General features: G+C 51.2%; 1 protein-coding gene across 1 annotated transcript; it reads right to left on the reverse strand.

The window, feature by feature from the left end:
- Positions 1 to 1,528: 1,528 nt before the first annotated feature.
- pogzb (pogo transposable element derived with ZNF domain b) lies at positions 1,529 to 17,238 on the reverse strand. Its single transcript, XM_044116613.1, has 19 exons — positions 16,833 to 17,238; positions 15,556 to 15,674; positions 13,739 to 13,807; positions 13,476 to 13,675; positions 13,313 to 13,400; positions 13,105 to 13,242; positions 12,914 to 13,033; positions 12,598 to 12,790; positions 12,036 to 12,181; positions 11,865 to 11,965; positions 11,652 to 11,798; positions 11,026 to 11,160; positions 10,776 to 10,945; positions 10,486 to 10,629; positions 9,338 to 9,397; positions 9,149 to 9,261; positions 4,653 to 6,263; positions 4,552 to 4,588; positions 1,529 to 4,482 (listed from the first exon to the last, which is right to left on the reverse strand). The coding sequence occupies exons 2-19, from the start codon at positions 15,668 to 15,670 to the stop codon at positions 2,730 to 2,732; spliced, it is 5,340 nt and encodes a 1,779-aa protein (XP_043972548.1). The 5' UTR covers positions 15,671 to 15,674; positions 16,833 to 17,238; the 3' UTR covers positions 1,529 to 2,729.
- Positions 17,239 to 17,464: the final 226 nt, after the last annotated feature.

A 17,464-nucleotide genomic window follows, 5' to 3' on the forward strand; every position in this document is an offset into this window, starting at 1 on the left:
AAGTTATCATGACGTGGTACCAGTTTGTTCATTCTTTTTTTCCCCTGTTCCTCTAAGAGGGTCTGGAGCGGAGGAAGGAAAATACATAAAAAATAAAAAATGGAACCCTAAATACCGGAGGTAGGATAACCACAGGAAGGGGTATGTTGTAAGGACCAATGTGTTAAACTGAATGGATGCTAGTAAATGTCTGTACCACCTTTTGTAAATGGAGGAGATACACATCCTCCTTGTTGTTCCTTAATAAAAATCTGAATAAAAAAAAAAAAACAAAAAAAAAAACCATAACCAGTGTAAATAAGCCCAAATTAACCTCCTTATTTGCTGTATTCACTTTCTGCGCTTATTGTTTCCAGTTCGTTTTATTTTGTATAATACATGGATGACTTCCGGTTTTTAATTTGATGCTTTTATTTTGATGAGAGAGCTTCCTGTTTATATTATAGAACAGCAGCGGAAGACAAATTAAAATGTGTCTTATTAGCGGCCGCTTTGCTACAGGCACAAGGGGTTTGTAAATAAGGATATTTCTAATATTGTAAATTTGTTTTACATACGGTAGGGCTTAATTTTGATTTAGAGTAAATATTTTAGTAATGAACGTTATTAGTTGTAAGAAACTCAGGTTTACTTGAATAAACCTCAGTGCTAACTGAACTCGTTAGCATAATCTCTTTTATGTCTTTAAGAAGATTAATTTATCTTCTAATGAGGCTTGAAGTTAATAAAGTTACATTTATTTAATCCCAAAGAGAAATGTAATCTTTTTGTAACTTATATTAATTCAAATTCTTTAGTTAATGTCAAAATAATAAAAGTGGCTCCAATATATTTCGATTTGATGTAGAACTGGTCAAACCTTTGGATTTATATAAAAATAAAGTCAAAACCCCGGTTCAGTCCTGGATTTATAGATATTACTGGTGCTTATTTCACTCAGACACTAAACTGAAATAGACAGGAAGAAAATCACCTCGTTTATAGAATCATTAATGTTTCAGATCCTCTGATCAAAACAAGCCAGTGGCTTCGAGTTCATCTCTACACCAAATCATCTTCACTCATCAAAATCCTTCCTGAGTCCAGCGATGAAAACGTCTTATTCTTCCTGGTAAACATAAATAATCTCCATCAACCTGCAGACGAAACTCTGGGCTGAAAACCTGCAGCTCAGCGTTTGGGACGCATTTATACTTTATATGAATAAATATTTATATTAGTGTTAATGAACATCAGATTCATTTCATCCCACTAACAGAATCTGTAGCATCTAATTAGCATATCCTGTTTGTGACTTAAGGACAAATGATTATTAGTCTAATAATATTAAAATATAATAATACTGAGGCATAATAATATTAAAGTGCAATATGACGTGTCGTTGTTGATCTTTATCTAACCAGGTTCTAGAGGAGAACCCGGTTCTGATTCAGAGATCCAGCAGGAACTGGACTGAACCTGGAGGAAAACGTCCTGGAAAATCCTGGAAAAGTTGTTTTGTTGTTTTCAGGCCCAGAGAACAGGCGGCTCACCTGGACATGTTGCTTTATTCATCAGCGTGTTCTGACAACCGAAACAGGAAGTGTTCAAAAATAACAGCAGCCAATCAGCTTCCAGGGCCGCGGTGACATCATCAAAACAAAACCAGACATTAACGTTGCTCTTCCTCCTGAAGGTGAGGAAGAGGAGTCATCTTCTCTAACACACACACACACACACACACACACACACACACTGGACGATTCTCCACCTGGCTGCAGCTACTTCCTGGTAGCAGGAGGCTACTTTCAATCTGATGCTGCTGATCTGATCAATGATAGGCTGGAAGGAGAGTACTAGCTAGAACTAGCTTTAGGTAGGCTAACAACTAGCACGGTCCCCTACTTCATCTGCTGTCCATTAGAATGGATAAGCTAACTGTAGCCTTGGATACACTGATGAAAGCCCAGTTTAGGTTAGCATTAGTTCTAGCTAAATAGCATGCGTAGTCTGGTCGCTCATTACTTGAACCTTTTCCTCTAAACATGGATAAAAACATTTCTCATGCATTATCTGTAAGCAACATCCATTAAATGTTGCTAACATTGACGCCGTGTTTAGGCATTTTATAATAAGACACAAGCATCTTGCTAGCCTACACAATGCTAGTGCTAGCCTCTTTAGAGCTAATGCTAGCCTTGCAAATGCTAATGGATAGCAAATGAAGTAGGGGACCAGCCTAGGCATGCTAGTTGTTAGCTTACCCAAAGCTAATGCAAGCTAGTACTCTCCTTCCAGCCTATCATTGATCAGATCAGCAGCAGATCAGATTGAAAGTAGCCTCCTGCTAACAGGAAGTAGCTGCAGCATGGTGGAGAATCGTCTGTCGCCATGGCGCCACTCACTTCTGTTTGCTCATCTAAAGCTGGTTCTGAAGTTACTGGTGGTTCTGATGACCCATTTTGATCAGAGCAGCTCAGACTGTAAACATTCATGGTGTTCTGTTCATTACAACCTCAGGTGTGACACCTGGACCGTCTGATGGTGCTGAAGCCCCGCCCCTTTGTCTCTGATTGGCTCATGTTAAACCTCAGTGATTTTTAAATAAAGGTCCATTAAAAACGTTTGCCCGCCGGATCCGGACAGAGCCCGGTTTTGGTTCCAGTCCAACTGACCAGCAGGCGGAAGCAGTTCCTCTGTCGGCCACTGGGGGGAGCACGGGCTTTCCGAGTCAGAATCGGGTCAGGACCTCAGCTGTCTTCCTCGGTTCTGGTGCCGTCGCTCTGGATCTTCCACTCGTCTCCGACTTCCTCCCCAATCTCGATCCGCGTCTCCCGTCTCTCTCTGCTCACCTCCTTCGTCTCCTCGTGTCTCTGCTGTCCCTCCTCTTCCTCGCTGTCCTCTAGTGTCTCTGCTGCCAAGCTGTCCTCCGTCTCCTTCCTGTCCTCCATCTCCTTCCTGTCCTCCATCTCCTTCCTGTCCTCCGTCTCCTTCCTGTCCTCCGTCTCCTTCGTCTCGTCGTCTTTGGACTGGGATTTCTCCTCGGATGTCTCCTGTCCGTCCCCGTCCTGGTCTTCGTCCTCCTGTAGTTCAGCCGGTTCTGTTTCTGCTGCGTCTGGACCCAGCAGGATGCATGTCAGGGTTTTGATGAGTTCTGCCTGCTGGTCCCGTGGTTCTGGCCCAGTCTGGTCCTGCAGGAGTCCGGTCAGCTGGAAGGACGTCCTCCAGGTGAGCGGCAGGCGGCGCAGGTGTGTCATAGCGTCCAGCAGCCAGTCCACCAGCATCCGAGTCACGTTGTCCTGTGGCTTTTGGGTCGGGTTGTCCAGCTCCGGTTCCGGTCCGGCTGCGAACCGGGCCCAGCGGGCCAGCAGGAAGCGCTGCAGTGCCGGCTTCAGGCAGACGTCCAGCGGCTGCAGACAGAAGGAGCATCCTGTGGGGATGACGGCCGGCAGGCTGCGGGCTGCGCTCAGCGCCGCCAGGAACGGGTCGGCCAGGTGCTCCCGGTGCCGGTCCAGAACCAGCAGGGACTTCCCGGAACGGGCCGGGCTGGACAGGTGCGGCAGCCAGACCTTGGTGGTCCAGAGGTCCAGGGCGTCTTCGGCGCTCAGGCCGTCCGCCCGGACCTCCAGCAGCGCGAGGTCGGGTGGCGCCGCCTGCGGGACCGGCCGACTGAGCAGAACCAGCGCCGGCAGCACACCGCCGTCAGCCAGAATCGCCAGGTAGACGGTGAGCAGCGGCGAGGACCCGGTCAGCTCCAGCGCCTCGCGACGCCTGGACCGGTCCTGGACCAGCCGGAAGTCCACGAAGAGGCAGAGCTCGTCCACGGCGGCCACGGCGCGCCGCGCCAGCCGGTGGGCCCGCACCGCCCGCCGCGTGAACTCCCTGAAGGCGGCGACTCGGCCCCAAAGCGGCGGCGGCACGGCCCGGCCCAGGCCCGCGGCCCGACCCGCCCTGCAGACGCCTAGCCGGTGGCGCAGCAGGAAGCCGACGGCCCAGTCGTAGGAGATCCGGAAGGCGTCGCCGAACGCCTTCTTCTTCTTCAAGATGGACGCCTTGTTGAACAGGTTGCTCTCGGTGAGCGGCAGCTGCTGCTCCCGCATGGACAGCACCCAGGCCACCATGCGCGCGGCGCCGTCCGCATGCCGCTCCTCCTCCTGCGCCGGCCGCGCCCGCGCCTCCCGCAGCCAGCGCCGGATCAGCTGCGGGTCGGTGGAGAAGACGCGGCTCGCCTGCCGCAGACCTTCACACAGCGCAAACAGGATGATGCGGAGCTGCCGCACCGACAGCGGGCTGTGGCGAACCGCGGCCGGCTGCGCCGCGGTTCGCCACGGCCCGCTGTCGGTAGGCGGACCAGACTCTGGACCAGACTCTGGACCGCACTCTGGACCGGTTCCGGTCGGGTTCATCTCCTCCTCGTCCTCTGGCTCGTCCTCGGAAAAGTCCAGGTCCTCCACGGGGCCCAACGTCTCGTCCACGCTGACCTCATCCATGACGATCTCTCCGCTGCAGCAACACACACCGGGTTACCACACAGCTCCACCAGAACCAGGCCAGAACCGGAGCGCCCCTTACCTGAGTCTGTCCTTCAGGAAGCCCAGCTTGGTCGACCCTGAAACAGAGCGCAGGTCAGCGTTTGGACCGGCCAGAACCGGTGCTGGTGGCGGCGGACTCACCCCGGTGCGGCGGCGGCAGGCCGTGGAACTCCCAGAAGCAGCTGGGCCGCTTGCACAGGTTGGCGTCGCAGACGGTGCAGCCGTACACGCTCTCATGCCGCAGGTTCTTCATGTTGCAGTTCCTGCAGCGCTTGGAGACGCTGCTGATCTTCGTCATCTTGTGCCGCTGCTGGACGGGCTCCTCGGCGGCGGGCCGGGCCCCACGGGCCCCTGGCGACTCTGGCGCCTCGCCGTGCCTCTGGGCGCAGCGGGCCAGCTGGTTGCCCAGCCGGCGGCGGAAGGCCAGCTGGCTGAACAGGCCGTCCTGCACCCAGGCGGGCGGGTTGTCCTTGCGGCTCTCCCGCATTACGATGAAGGCGTTGACCACGCTCAGGTTGACCAGGAACCAGAACAGGTTGCGCCAGTGGCGGTCATGTGGCACGCCTCCCAGCGGGTTGCAGGCCAGCAGCTGCTTGCAGATGTCCACGCCCCGCATGTTTTCCTGCAGCAGGCGGAACGCCATGGGCCGCTCGATGGTCACCAGCTCGCCCGCCTTGCTCCTCCAGACGGCGTCCGGCTGACCCGGCGCCGCGTTGGTCGACAGGCAGCCCGTCTCCTTGGTGTCGCGCCAGCGGGTGGCCAGCAGGGGGCCGCATTGCCTCTGCAGGAAGTCTCCCGGGTTGCGCAACTCGCCGTCGTCCCACAGCGGGCGGGGCAGGACGGGGCTGGGCGGCGGGAAGGAGCTGCAGGCGTAGATGTTCTGCTGCAGCAGCGTCTGCATGAGCGGGACGGAGGCCAGCGAGTTGGCCAGGAACAGCTGGTGGTGCTTGTTGTCCAGGTCCCGGACCAGCTCCGGAACCACGCTGAAGCCCAGGTCCGGGCCGCGCCGCTCCCCCAGCTGGATGGACAGGCGGTGGCAGTAGCCAGACTTGGAGTCGCAGAGCAGCCAGACCTGAGGCTGGCCGTGGGCGCCGCGCTCCTCGCCCTCCAGGCTGGGCAGCAGCGCCCGGTCCACAGCCAGGCAGCAGTTGGGCCGGTAGGCGTCCCACATGGCGCCGCCCAGAAGGTCCAGCATGGGCCGGAAGGCGTGCAGCGGGTCGGCGGAGCGGGTCGGGCCGTGGAGCTCGCCCACGAAGCTGCCCATGCGGAGGTGTGCGGCGAGCTGCTGGAAGCGGCGCAGCGGCATGGCGCGGTGGAAGGTGTAGCTGTTGTCAAAGTGGTTGAAGGACCAGTAGTGCGCCGGGTCCGGCAGGCTGTGGACGCCCATCAGGATCACCAGGCCCAGGAAACCTTTGACCTCCCGGCCGGTGACGGGGACCCAGTCGGGCGGGCAGCAGCCCAGCAGGCGGCTCGCCTTGGCGTGGGCGTTGGTCTCCTTGGCGATGAGCTCGACGAGCGGCGGGGGGAACAGCAGGCTGAAGAAGTCGATGGCGTCGCTGTTCTTGGACAGGAAGTGGTTGGGCCCGCTGGGCTGGGTGAAGGACTGGATCGGGGTCCAGGGACTCTCTTCCGGACGTTTCCAGCTCTCTGCCAGCTTCCAGGCCGGTTCTGCTGAGTCCTGGTTCTGGTCCAGTTCCTCTGAAGACCGCTGCTCTGCGCTGAGGCACAGCGGGATGTCAGGCTCAACGTACTCTGGACAACAGAAGGAGAAGAGTGGTTAGCAGAACCGCAGGTTCTGGGTTCACTGCAGCCCTTCAGAACCTTCAGAACCTTCAGAACCAACCCAGAGCTCCGGGTTTCAAGGTCAGCGTATTTCAGGAAACTGCTGACCTTCTGGGTTCTGGATCCTCAGCTGGACCTCAGGGACCAGGGACCCGTCGGGACCAGGGACCCGTTCGGACGGCGCCGCGTCTGAACTGTTATGCTAACGTGCTAACAGTGGAGCTCAGTTTTTGCTTAGCGCTTCTGCTAACTCTGTAAATGTTGAGCAGCTTTTCCCTGATTCTCCTAAAGCTTCTTTTTCTTTTTCTGTTCATTCTTCAAGTTGTTAGTCGTTTGTGTTTATGCTCTTATTTTGAAGTTATCAATACTCAACAGCTGTACAACTGACAGCAGGAGTGAAAAAATCACTTTGTGACGTGGAACGTCTACAACGACACAACATGAGGAAAGTTATGTAGAAAATCATCCTGTCTGATTTTTTTATTGTTTATTTGCAAATGATGGTTGAAGGTAATTGTTTCAGACGTTCATCTCTGACAGGGAAACGTTTTCAGTTCGTCTTCAGCAGGTTAGACCAACTGCAGCTGGAATGCTGGCCCTTTCCTCCAGGCAGCGGGGTTTTGGGGCTCGGCCCCATTCATGGCTTCAGGATCCGTCCCTGTCCCTTTGCAGGCCCAAAGCATGATGCTGCCGCCCCCATGCTTCACAGTAGGTATGGTGTTCTTTGGATGCAGCTCAGCATGCACTGCCCTCCAAACACGCCCAGCCGGGTTTCTGGCCGTACGACATCCTGCCGATGCTCTTCTGGAGCATCCAGACGGCCCGGTTCTGTACGGCCAAAACAGAACCGGAGTCCCTGTTACCGACAGCAGCCTGGGATGTTTGCTCTCTGTTCTTGTGATCGTTTGGAGATCTGATGGAGGGAGATGATCAGTGATCAGCTGCTTGCCTTTCCTCCAGATTAGTTTCAGCTCGTTGCTCTTCACCACAGTGGAGGTTGCAGTGACTGTTTGTGGCAAGTTAAACAGTAATGAATGGAGGACAGAGGAGCCTCTTACAGGAGAACTTACAAGTCTGTTTGGATTTTAGAAATATTTTCTTTCATCATAATTTGCAAATAAATCCTAAAAAGAAAAAAAAATTCAGAGAATATGATTTTCTGGATGTTGCCTCAGCCGACCTGTGATGTCAGTTTCAGGCCTTTCATCATTTTAACAAGGAGATATAAAAACTTTTTTCCCACTGTGATATCTTTTAACAGAGTCACATAAAGACAGTCACAAAGTCGGCCTTCTATCACCTGAAGAACATTTCCAGGATTAAAGGACTAATGTCTCAGCCAGATCTACAGAAACTCATCCATGCCTTTATCTTCAGTCGTATTGATTATTGTAACAGTGTCTTCACAGGTCTGTCCAACAAATCAATCAAACAGCTGCAGCTGATCCAGAATGCTGCTGCTGGAGTTCTGACTAAAACCAGGAAGATAGAGCACATAACACCAGTTTTAAAGTCTCTCCACTGGCTCCCTGTAGCTCAAAGAATAGACTTTAAAATACTGTTGCTAGTTTATAAATCACTGAATGGTTTAGCACCACAATACATTAAAGATCTGCTGCTGTTGTATCAACCTTCCAGAACTCTCAGGTTCTGGTTCTGGTTCTGCTCTGCATCCACAGAACCAGAACCAAACGAGGAGAAGCAGCATTTAGCATCTATGCACCAAAAATCTGGAACAAACTTCCAGAAAACTGTAAAACCGCTGAAACACTGACTTCCTTTAAATCTCAACTAAAAACCAACCTGATTAGGATTTTTATTAGAAACGTGATCAATTATAAATTTATTGACAGAACCTGATTTAATGTCGTGTTTTGATTATTGATTCTGTGTTTGATTTGATGTGAAGCTCTTTGAAAAGCCTTGATGCTGAAATGTGATACTAATAACATTTGATTGATTGATATAAACAAAACAACCAAAAATAAAATGGATTCTCAGTCTCCATTAACAAAAATGTACTTGCATAAAAACACCAAAGTGTTGATGAACCCGGTAACTTTTCAGCTGTTCTTCGTTAACGTGACATAAAAAGGTTCTAATGGTTTTCATTCAGTCAGGACGTTACGCTGACACTAGAGACACATGCACTGCAGGGAGATTGTAGTAAAGCATTGATTAATACCTGGTTTTAAAATGACTTCACTGGACTTGTAGCCATTATTTTGTGCCCATTGTTGGACACCACACGGCCCGATGGAACCCGATGGAACCGTTCTACCTAGGATTTCTGTCGGCTAATGTTTGGTCTCTCAAGTTTTGGAAATGGGCCGACAATCGGCCGACAGCTCTAAGATGGTGTAGTGTGAACTGGACATTACACTGAGGAAATGAGGAAGGGAGGGTCGGTGGAGAGCAGCGGAGTTGAACCTTTTTTCATTCAGTGTCATCAACAGAAAGAGAAAAAGGCTGGAAGAGACGATAATTAAAATGACCTCGATAGTTTTAATTTATCGTACGAGTAATCGATTTATCGTTTATCACCACCGGCCTAAACACGGTTTCATTTGGCACTTTAGCATTACCTTCTGCTAATGCTAAAGTGCTGGTTCCATTTGGACAGAACCAGCTCTGAGTTCTGAGTGCAGCAAAACTTCCTGCTGGGAAATCTCCATGAAGATCATGAAGAAACCCTTTTTCCTCCTCTGCCTGCTGGTCGCCACGGCGCCCAGGAGGCTGCAGTCTGACCTCGGGTCAGTGTGCACGACGTCAGCTCCACTGAACGCCGTCAGACAACAGAACCAGAATCTGGACAGGGCTCTGAGCAGGTCCAGTGCATGGAGGTGCAGCCTCACCACGGGAGCAGCAGGTGGCGCCGTCGTGCTCCGGGTTGCTCAGCAGGTGTTCGGCCATCTGATCTGCCGTCTGAGGCAGGAAGCCGCATTCAGAGCAGCGCAGCAGGAAGGCGCTGCAGGAGACAAAGCAACGAATCAGCACGCAGCGCTACTACCAGGTCACGCACCCAGCAGCTGATTGGTCCTTACCAAGGGGGCGGGGCCTTCTGCAGAGGAAGCACCTTATCCCTGGAGCCGCGGACGTGGTGGCTGGAACCCAACAGAACCAGAACCAGTTAGAGAAAAATCCAACAGAACCATGCTCTGTTACCCAGGATGAGGATTGCAACAGCTTCACTTCTGCCAGTGAGCCGATGATGAAAGCTAAGTGCTATTAGCAGCTAAGTGCTACTAGCAGCTAGGTGCTATTAGCGCAGAGAAAGGTTAAGCTAAACAGAACAGCTCAGTGAGTGAAGTGCAGAACTGAATGTTTATCTGTGATTGTTGGAACTGAATCTGGATATTTTACATGAATGATGAAACATTTAGGCTAATATTACATGAACTTTTGATTAAGACAAATGATGTGAAAGATTAATAATCACAAAGAGTATAAATATCTACTTGTTTTTCCTTTAAACCTGAGACTGAAAGTGAAGTATAATATGAAAGGTAATGTTTAATGCGGCTGCACAGTGGTGCAGTTGGTAGAGCTGTTGCCTTGCAGCAAGAAGGTCCTGGGTTCGATTCCCGGCCCGGGGTCTTTCTGCATGGAGTTTGCATGTTCTCCCTGTGCATGGTGGGTTCTCTCCGGGTTCTCCGGCTTCCTCCCACAGTCCAAAAACATGACTGTCAGGTTAATTGCTCTCTCTAAATGTGTGTGTGAGTGTGTGTGTGTCTCTGTGTGTCTCTATGTTGCCCTGCGACAGACTGGCGACCTGTCCAGGGTGACCCCGTGACCCCGCCTCTCACCCAGAACGTAACTGGAGGGGAACCAGCAACCCTCCTGACCCCATTAGGGACGAAGGGTGTATAGAAAATGGATGGATGGACGTTTAATGATGTTCCATTTAAATTCACTTAATATTCCTCATCTGTGTTTCCACTTGTGCATTTTTCCACACTTCATACTTGAGAATAAAGTTTAAATACAATAAAATGTTTTCTTATTAATAGAAGGACCTGAATTGTTTTTACCATCATTTTTTCTTTCATAGATTTCTTTTGCTAAATAAGTAGCTACTACCAAACACGACTCTACTGGACTAATTGTCAGAATAATCAGTACATTACTACCATAATCACAACAGCCCTACTATGTAGTACCCTGTAGTACTGGGTGGTACTGGGAGTCTTACTGGATCATGTGGGCGGCGTAGGCCCGGGAGCAGCAGCTGCTGTAGGGACACAGCAGGCAGTGGACGTAGGTCGGGTAATGAGCCGTCAAGTCCGACGCATCGGTTCCACACTCCAGACACACCAAGCGGTCCATCGACCAGAACCTGCAGGAGACAAACGGGCTGAAGGAACACTCAGAACCTGACAGAACTCCTCTGGTTCTGGTTTAATTCTTAGTAACATTTTAGCTCTTCCAGCCTGGCTGTCCTCTGCTGCTCTCTGCAGGATGGACGTGGCGCTGCAACCTCACCTGCAGGGCTCCCGGCAGCCCGGCCCCCTCCGGGTCGGGGACTTGGGAACTTTGAACAGCGGGGGGTTCTTCTGGATTGGGAACATCGGCTCGGTTTTGATTCTGTTGGGCTGAAAAATGCAGTTTGATGCCATCGGAGGCCTGACCTTCCCGTAGGTCCGGATCGTTACCTAGAGACAGCGACAGAGCACACTCTGCCTGAGAAGCTGTGACATCATCATAGACTGGAGCAGGTGTGGGCAGTGCTCACCTTTGACCCCGGTGGCAGCCCCTCCAGCTGCGGCGGCCGGCGGAAGCTGCGGTGGTTCTCCACCTTGTGCTGCATCTTGTCTTTCAAGAAGGTGAACTGAAGGCGACATCTGTTGCAATGGAAGGCCTGGCTCAGCTGACACAGGAAGACAGGGGTTACCTTTCAAAGTAAAAGTTCTTTCACTCTATTCACCTGCAAAAACAATCAGAAACTTCACATGATTCCCACAACTCCCCAATTACTTAAAGGGACAGGAGCAACATGCAGACCGAACTACCTGGTCTGTGTGTTTGTGTGTGTGTGTGTGTGTGTGTGCGCGCGTTTGTTTCTAATACCTTGTGGGGACCATTTTCCTGACACTACGTTGTGGGACCCGCTGCTCCTTGTGGGGACCGAAGCCTGGTCCCAAGGGGAAACACTGTTTTTGGGTCAGGGGTCAGATTTAGGACTAAGGTGTGAATTGAGATAGGGTTAGGGTTAGGTATGTAATGGTTCGGGTTAGGTTGAGGCTGTAGAAATGAATGGAAGTCAATGGAAAGTCCCCGCAAAGATAGCTGCACAAACGTGCATGTGTGTGTGGGTGTGTGTCGGTGTGTGTGTGTGTGTGTGTAAAGGTGTATGCTCACCTTGTGCCTGAACAGGTGCTGCTGGTAGTTGCTGGGGTTCTTCATCACCTTCAGGCAGAAGACGCAGAGCAGGAATGGCGTCTCTCTGTGGAAGGTGGCGAAGTGCTGCACGACGTCCGAGTAGAAAGACGAGCGAAACGAGCACACCTGGAGACACACCAGAGGTCAGAGCCAGCGATGAGAGAGAGGATGTGGGGGGAGCGGGGCACTCACCTGGCAGACGTAGGGCATCTCGCCCGGCTTGTGGTTGGACTTCATGTGGTTGAGGAAGGCCGGCTCGCTGTCGAAGGCCCACTCACAGATCCGACAAAGACCTGGAGGAGAAGACAGACAGGATGAAGCAGAAGCAGGAGAACACCTGGCCGCCACAGGTGAGGCTCTTACAGGTGGACTGGGAGGAGCCGTGGACCTGGTCCTGGTGGTCCCTCAGCTGGCTCTGGGACGAGAACTGGCGGTAGCAGAACCGACAGCACTGACGCTCTTTACTCTCCACTACCAGCTCCGAGTGGTGAAGGACATGCTGCATCAACCTGGAGGCACAGGTAAACTGGTGAACAGGGAAACAGGTGGGTTCCAGTGGGTTCTGGTGACTCCAGGTAAGTCCAAGGTAGTCCAAGGGAGTCCAAGGTAGTCCAGGTGAGTCCAAGGGAGTCCAGGTGAGTCCAGGGGAGTCCAGGTGAGTCCAAGGGAGTCCAGGTGAGTCCAGGGGAGTCCAGGGGAGTCCAAGGGAGTCCAAGGTAGTCCAGGTGAGTCCAAGGGAGTCCAGGTGAGTCCAGGTGGGTCCAGGTGGGTCCAGGTGGGTCCAAGGGAGTCCAGGGGCGTCCAGGTGAGTGCAGGTGAGTCCAAGGGAGTTCAGGTGAGTCCAAGGGAGTCCAGGTGAGTCCAGGTGAGTCCAGGTGGGTCCAGGTGGGTCCAAGTGAGTCCAAGGGAGTCCAGGTGTGCCCACCTGAGGTTGTTCTCTGCCCTGAAGCAGCAGATGTTGCAGGTAAAAGCGAAGATGGCGGCACCAGGCGGCGGCGGCCTCCTCAGGCTGACGTCTCCGCTGAACCTGCCATAGTAAAACTCCTCCACACTCATCACCACCCGGGGGGGCGCAGCCACGGTCGCCATGGTAACCACACGCTGGGTGGGGCCTGGAGCTGTGGGGGCAGGTGATGCAGGAATTGTTTGTCTGAACCGGTCCGGGAATCCTTCTGGTTGCCATCGGTTACAGAACCGGATCCTAACCGCTCCAGGTAACTGACTGGACCTGGGTGTCTCACCTGTGGCGGGACTGAGGGGCGTGGCCTTCAGGACTCCATTGGTGGAAGCGGTCCGGAGGCCCGGAGAACCGCCCAGCTTGAGGGAACCGGTGCCGCCTACAGGCGCCACCTGCAGGTTAACTGTAAAACAGCAGCAGAGTGGTGAGTCCAACAGGTCGGATCAGAATCTGGCGTAGCACCGAGAGGCTCACCAGATCCTGGAGCGCTGGTTCTGATGGTCAAAGTGGTGAAGCCGGATCCCGGGTGGGCTGGACCGGGTCCGGTCTGGTTCTGAGACAGCACAGTAGACACGGCCACAGCGGGTCGGACCAGCTGGCCCAGAGTTGACGCTGTGGAGACAAGGGGCAGGTGAGCGAGGTCAGAGGTCAGAGGCGTGGGATCCGGGCCGAGCGGACCTACACTGAATCAGCTGGACCGTCTGCAGGTTGGGCTGCAGGTTGAGAACCAGCGGCGCGCCGGGAGTCATCACCGTGGGAACCTGGAAGCCCTGCAACAGAAAGCATGCCATCAGCATCCAGGTCACCGTGGAAACGGGCCAGTGGCCTCGGGCACAGCCCCGTACCTGCGCGGTGAGGAGGATGGGCTGGGTGGTGCCGGCGCCAGGCCCGGCCGGCAGGAGGAATGTTCCACTGGCGGTCTGCGTCAGGATGAGGGGCCTGAGGGGCGGGGCCTGAGCCCTGGGGGCCGGGGCTGAGGCAGCGGGCTTGGAGGTGGAGACGGAGAGAGATGGAGGACGAGCCGAGCAGATGAAGGGCAGTGCACCTGAGAGACAGACAGATGAGCACTGGTGCACCTGGAATCACCTGGGGGGGCGGGGACACTCACCTGCTGGGACAGGTGTGCTGGGCAGGGGAGACCTGGGAGGCGGAGTCTCACAGGGTGAAGAATCCTCCACTGTGGAAACAGAACATCAGGTCAACCTTTGATCCTGCTGCACCTGTCCAGGTGGACCAGCATCTCCAACCACGCTGCAACACCCCCGACCTTTGACCCTTCTGCTAAATACACTGTTGGTGAAGCGCTTTAGCATTAGCTTCAGTTAAATCTAATGATGATATAGAACGTTCCAGTTCGCACATCCCCTGTAGAAGTTCTGAAGCTAAAATGTTCTGGTGTGAAGCTGAAACCTGGTCCGCTGCAGACCATCTCTAAAGATGCTGTTCTGTTCAGGTTCTTCCAGAAAATGTGCAGGTACCTGGAGCCCAGCTCAGGTCCAGAAGACCAATACAATAATGTCAGCACAATAATACAACCATGCATCAATGGTACATGACACAAATGTTGACAATATGAAGTTTTTCATAAAATAAACATCTTAGTCACAATTGTAGGTTCATCGTCATACAACCCCAGAATAAGGAAACACTTTGGGCGGATAGCTAAACACCAAATGCCAAGAGACAAACTTGTTGGGTTTATTTACATCCACAGAGCCTCTGCTGGCCCCCAGCGCAGGATAAAAGTCTTTTTTTGAAGTCTTAATGAGTAGGTTATCTTTTCCATTTTATACAATTCCCTTACTTTTTGAACCCATAAGTCGTAGGAAAGAGGCTCCAGCTGCATCCACCTGATTGTGATGCATTTCAGGGCTGCTGTAAAAAGGACATTTAACAGAAATGCTTTGGCTCGTCCTTACAAACCATCTGGTAAAATACCAAGTAACGCAACTGCAACATCCTTTGGTGTAACTCCTGGGAAGATATGATTTATAGTTCTGTACACCTCAACCTAAAGTTTTGAAGTTTGGGGCATGACCAAACAATCTGTGTCTGATTGGGGACCAACACAAGCTTGGTACTTTAGGATCCATCTTGGCAACCACATCTGGGGTCCTGAAATATCTGCTAATAATTTTCCATTTCTATTCCCGCCACATATTTGAGTTTGTACCTCTGAGCCTCAGTCCAGACTCCCTCCCAGCCTCGTCAGAGATTATTTTCATCGTCTCTGCCTCCCATCTTTGTTTGGTCCAAGTGGTTTTGTTAAGGTTCATTGACAGAAATACACTATATAACTTTGCTATTAATGTTTTATCTCCTCCCCCTTTCTGGTAATGGATTAGAAGGTTTTCTAATGGTGTTGGGTTTAGTACTTTTTCCCAGAGCGCAGCTGTAAATATCTAAAGAAATCACTTTTCTGGAGATGAAAATTCCTACATAACTCTTCAAACGACATAAGGTTGTTCCTGTTGATCAACTGATGAAGAAATGTAAGCCCCTGTTCAACCCATTTAGAAACATTTTTGTCCAAGAGATTGGGTGTGAAGGATTTAATATGTCCAATGCTTGTTAATACTGATAAAACTTTTGGTAGCTTGAAAGAAATTTGCACTTTGTTTCAAATGTCAAGTGTGGTTTTAGTCCACAATGGCAGTTCCTTTACTGGGATATCTAAAAATGGCAATACCTTTAATGGTACTGAGCACTTTGCTTGCTGAATGTTCAGCCATCTTGTTTAAAGGCTTTAACTGAGCTGCCCAGAAATAGTATTTTAAAACAGGAAGCTTGAGACCCCCTTCCGTCTTACTTCTTTGTAGTGTTTTGTATTTTATGTGAGGGCGCTTACTTTGCCATATGAATTTTGATATAATTTCATTCAATTCAACGAACGTGGACTTAGGTAGCAGAGCGTTTTTGTCCCACCTGGCTCTCCGTAGTTGTCCGTGTACTCCATGTCGTCTTCCTCCACGCTGTCGTCCACCTGTTGCCATGGTTCCAGCTCCTCCTCCTCACACTCCATAAACAGCTCAGTGTCCATGTTGCTAAGGAGACAGAACAACCCGGGTCCGGTTCGACCCGGTTATGATAACTTTATTACAGAGTGAATTAAAAAAGTTCAAAGGTCATGTGGAATCAGTATAAGAAAGATTAATGTCAATAAAACACAACATTAAACGGATCCAGACGTCTAGAAAAACCTGGAAACCTTTAACCAGCAGGAGGCGCCACCATTACGCAGAGATTGATGCTTAAAGTCACATGACTCGCTACTGAGCCGCGAAGCCTCTACTTTCATAATATAACGTCACTGCTGCAGAGAACTTTTCATATTTTCCATCAATTTGACCCGAGAGCCAAATATCCTGAACATTTCCTCAATGGTGTAAGCGAGGCTCTAACAGCTGTAATCATAATAATTATTTAATATAAGGAAAAGACAGAATTACTAACTAATTTTGTGGCTCTAACCAACCCAAAGACAACTCTCCTTCATGATAGGAAAGGTTTTATAATGACTAATGATGTCTTGTCGTCTTCTTTGGCAGACCGGCTATAACGGTGCACTACTGCCACCAACTGGACTAGAGGATGACAAGAAATTTGTTTTATTTTGTCTCCTTTGTGATTCATATGCAATATCTTCCATAAACTCATAATTTATTAAGACCTATTCTGATGTAATCACTGATTCTAGCTCCCTGTTTTCCTTGTATTTTCCGCCTTTATCTGAATGATAAAAAATGTCTCCCTGTATCAATGTTACAGTTTTCATGCACGGTTTTTTAAATATTTATTAATCATCATTTTACATCTAACTTTGAAGAAACTATTTTAATTGTAAGCCCCAACTCAGACTGAAGTTTAACTTGCCGCTGCAGTACCAGCAGCAGCCGCAGGGAGCGCCCGCGCCCCAAAGGTCCTATTTGTTCCTTTGATTCTCCCTGCAGCTTCTCTGTTCCGGCGGGAACAAACTTCCAGCCCGAACCTGAGCGAAACGGAACACCAGTAGAGTAGACTGCGGGTCACTGTGGACTCAGAGCCGGTACTGAGTCCGGTAGAACCGCAGTCGTAAGGCTCTCCGGTCTGTGTCCGCCCGCCCCGCTCCTCCAGCGGCTGTCCACACACACACACCGAGTACACCCTCCCACCGCCCGGTTAGCTCTGTCCGCGGGCTCCGGGTCAAACCGAACTGCTCCTACCTGCAGCCGGAGCGTCGCTTCGGCAGTCGGACCGAACCGATTCGGACGGTTCTACTCTTCTTCACGCGCGCTGTAGTTCGACACGCAGGGGGCGGGCCTTCCTCTCGTAGTTTGTATTAGAGCCGTGGATTGGTTCTCGGGGTCTGACGTTACGTTCCACATCAGACAGCTCTGCCTTTGATTGGTTGATGAGAATTTTTCTGGAGGAACTAGCGTGAGCTGCGGGTTTTCAGAAGATCAAGGATTACCCGGTCCAATTCGACCGGAGTGGATTCTGTGACCCGCAGCATTGCAGCTCATAACCTTTTACACACAAACAAACATCAACTGTGGCCAATATGGCGGCCTGGCAGCGCCAGAACAGCAGGAACATCAGAGCCGTCTGCCATATTGGTTTTGGTGTTTTTGAAGGGGCGTGGTTACGAACGGCGACGTCACGAGTTAACTTGAAGAGGACTTCCTCTTGTTAAACAAAGACAAAAACACACAAATAAAATCCAGAGGCTCTTTGGTGTTTTATTCATTTACTTAAAATAAAGATGAGACAACCTGAAGAAACCGATTTCAAATCGATTTTATTTGGAATTCAGTTCAATCAGACACACAGGAGGAACAGCCTATTTATGGGAAGT

The sequence above is a fragment of the Gambusia affinis genome, linkage group LG05 (assembly GCF_019740435.1).
Source record: "Gambusia affinis linkage group LG05, SWU_Gaff_1.0, whole genome shotgun sequence".
Lineage (NCBI taxonomy): Eukaryota > Metazoa > Chordata > Actinopteri > Cyprinodontiformes > Poeciliidae > Gambusia > Gambusia affinis.

Coding starts and splice junctions, on each gene's coding strand:
- pogzb (XM_044116613.1), bottom strand. CDS start 15,670: ATGGACACTGAGCTGTTTATGGAGTGTGAGGAGGAGGAGCTGGAACCA. Junction 10,630..10,775: donor GGCTGCCGGGAGCCCTGCAG/GTGAGGTTGCAG, acceptor TGTCTCCTGCAG/GTTCTGGTCGATGGACCGCT. Junction 9,262..9,337: donor CAGAAGGCCCCGCCCCCTTG/GTAAGGACCAAT, acceptor TGTCTCCTGCAG/CGCCTTCCTGCTGCGCTGCT.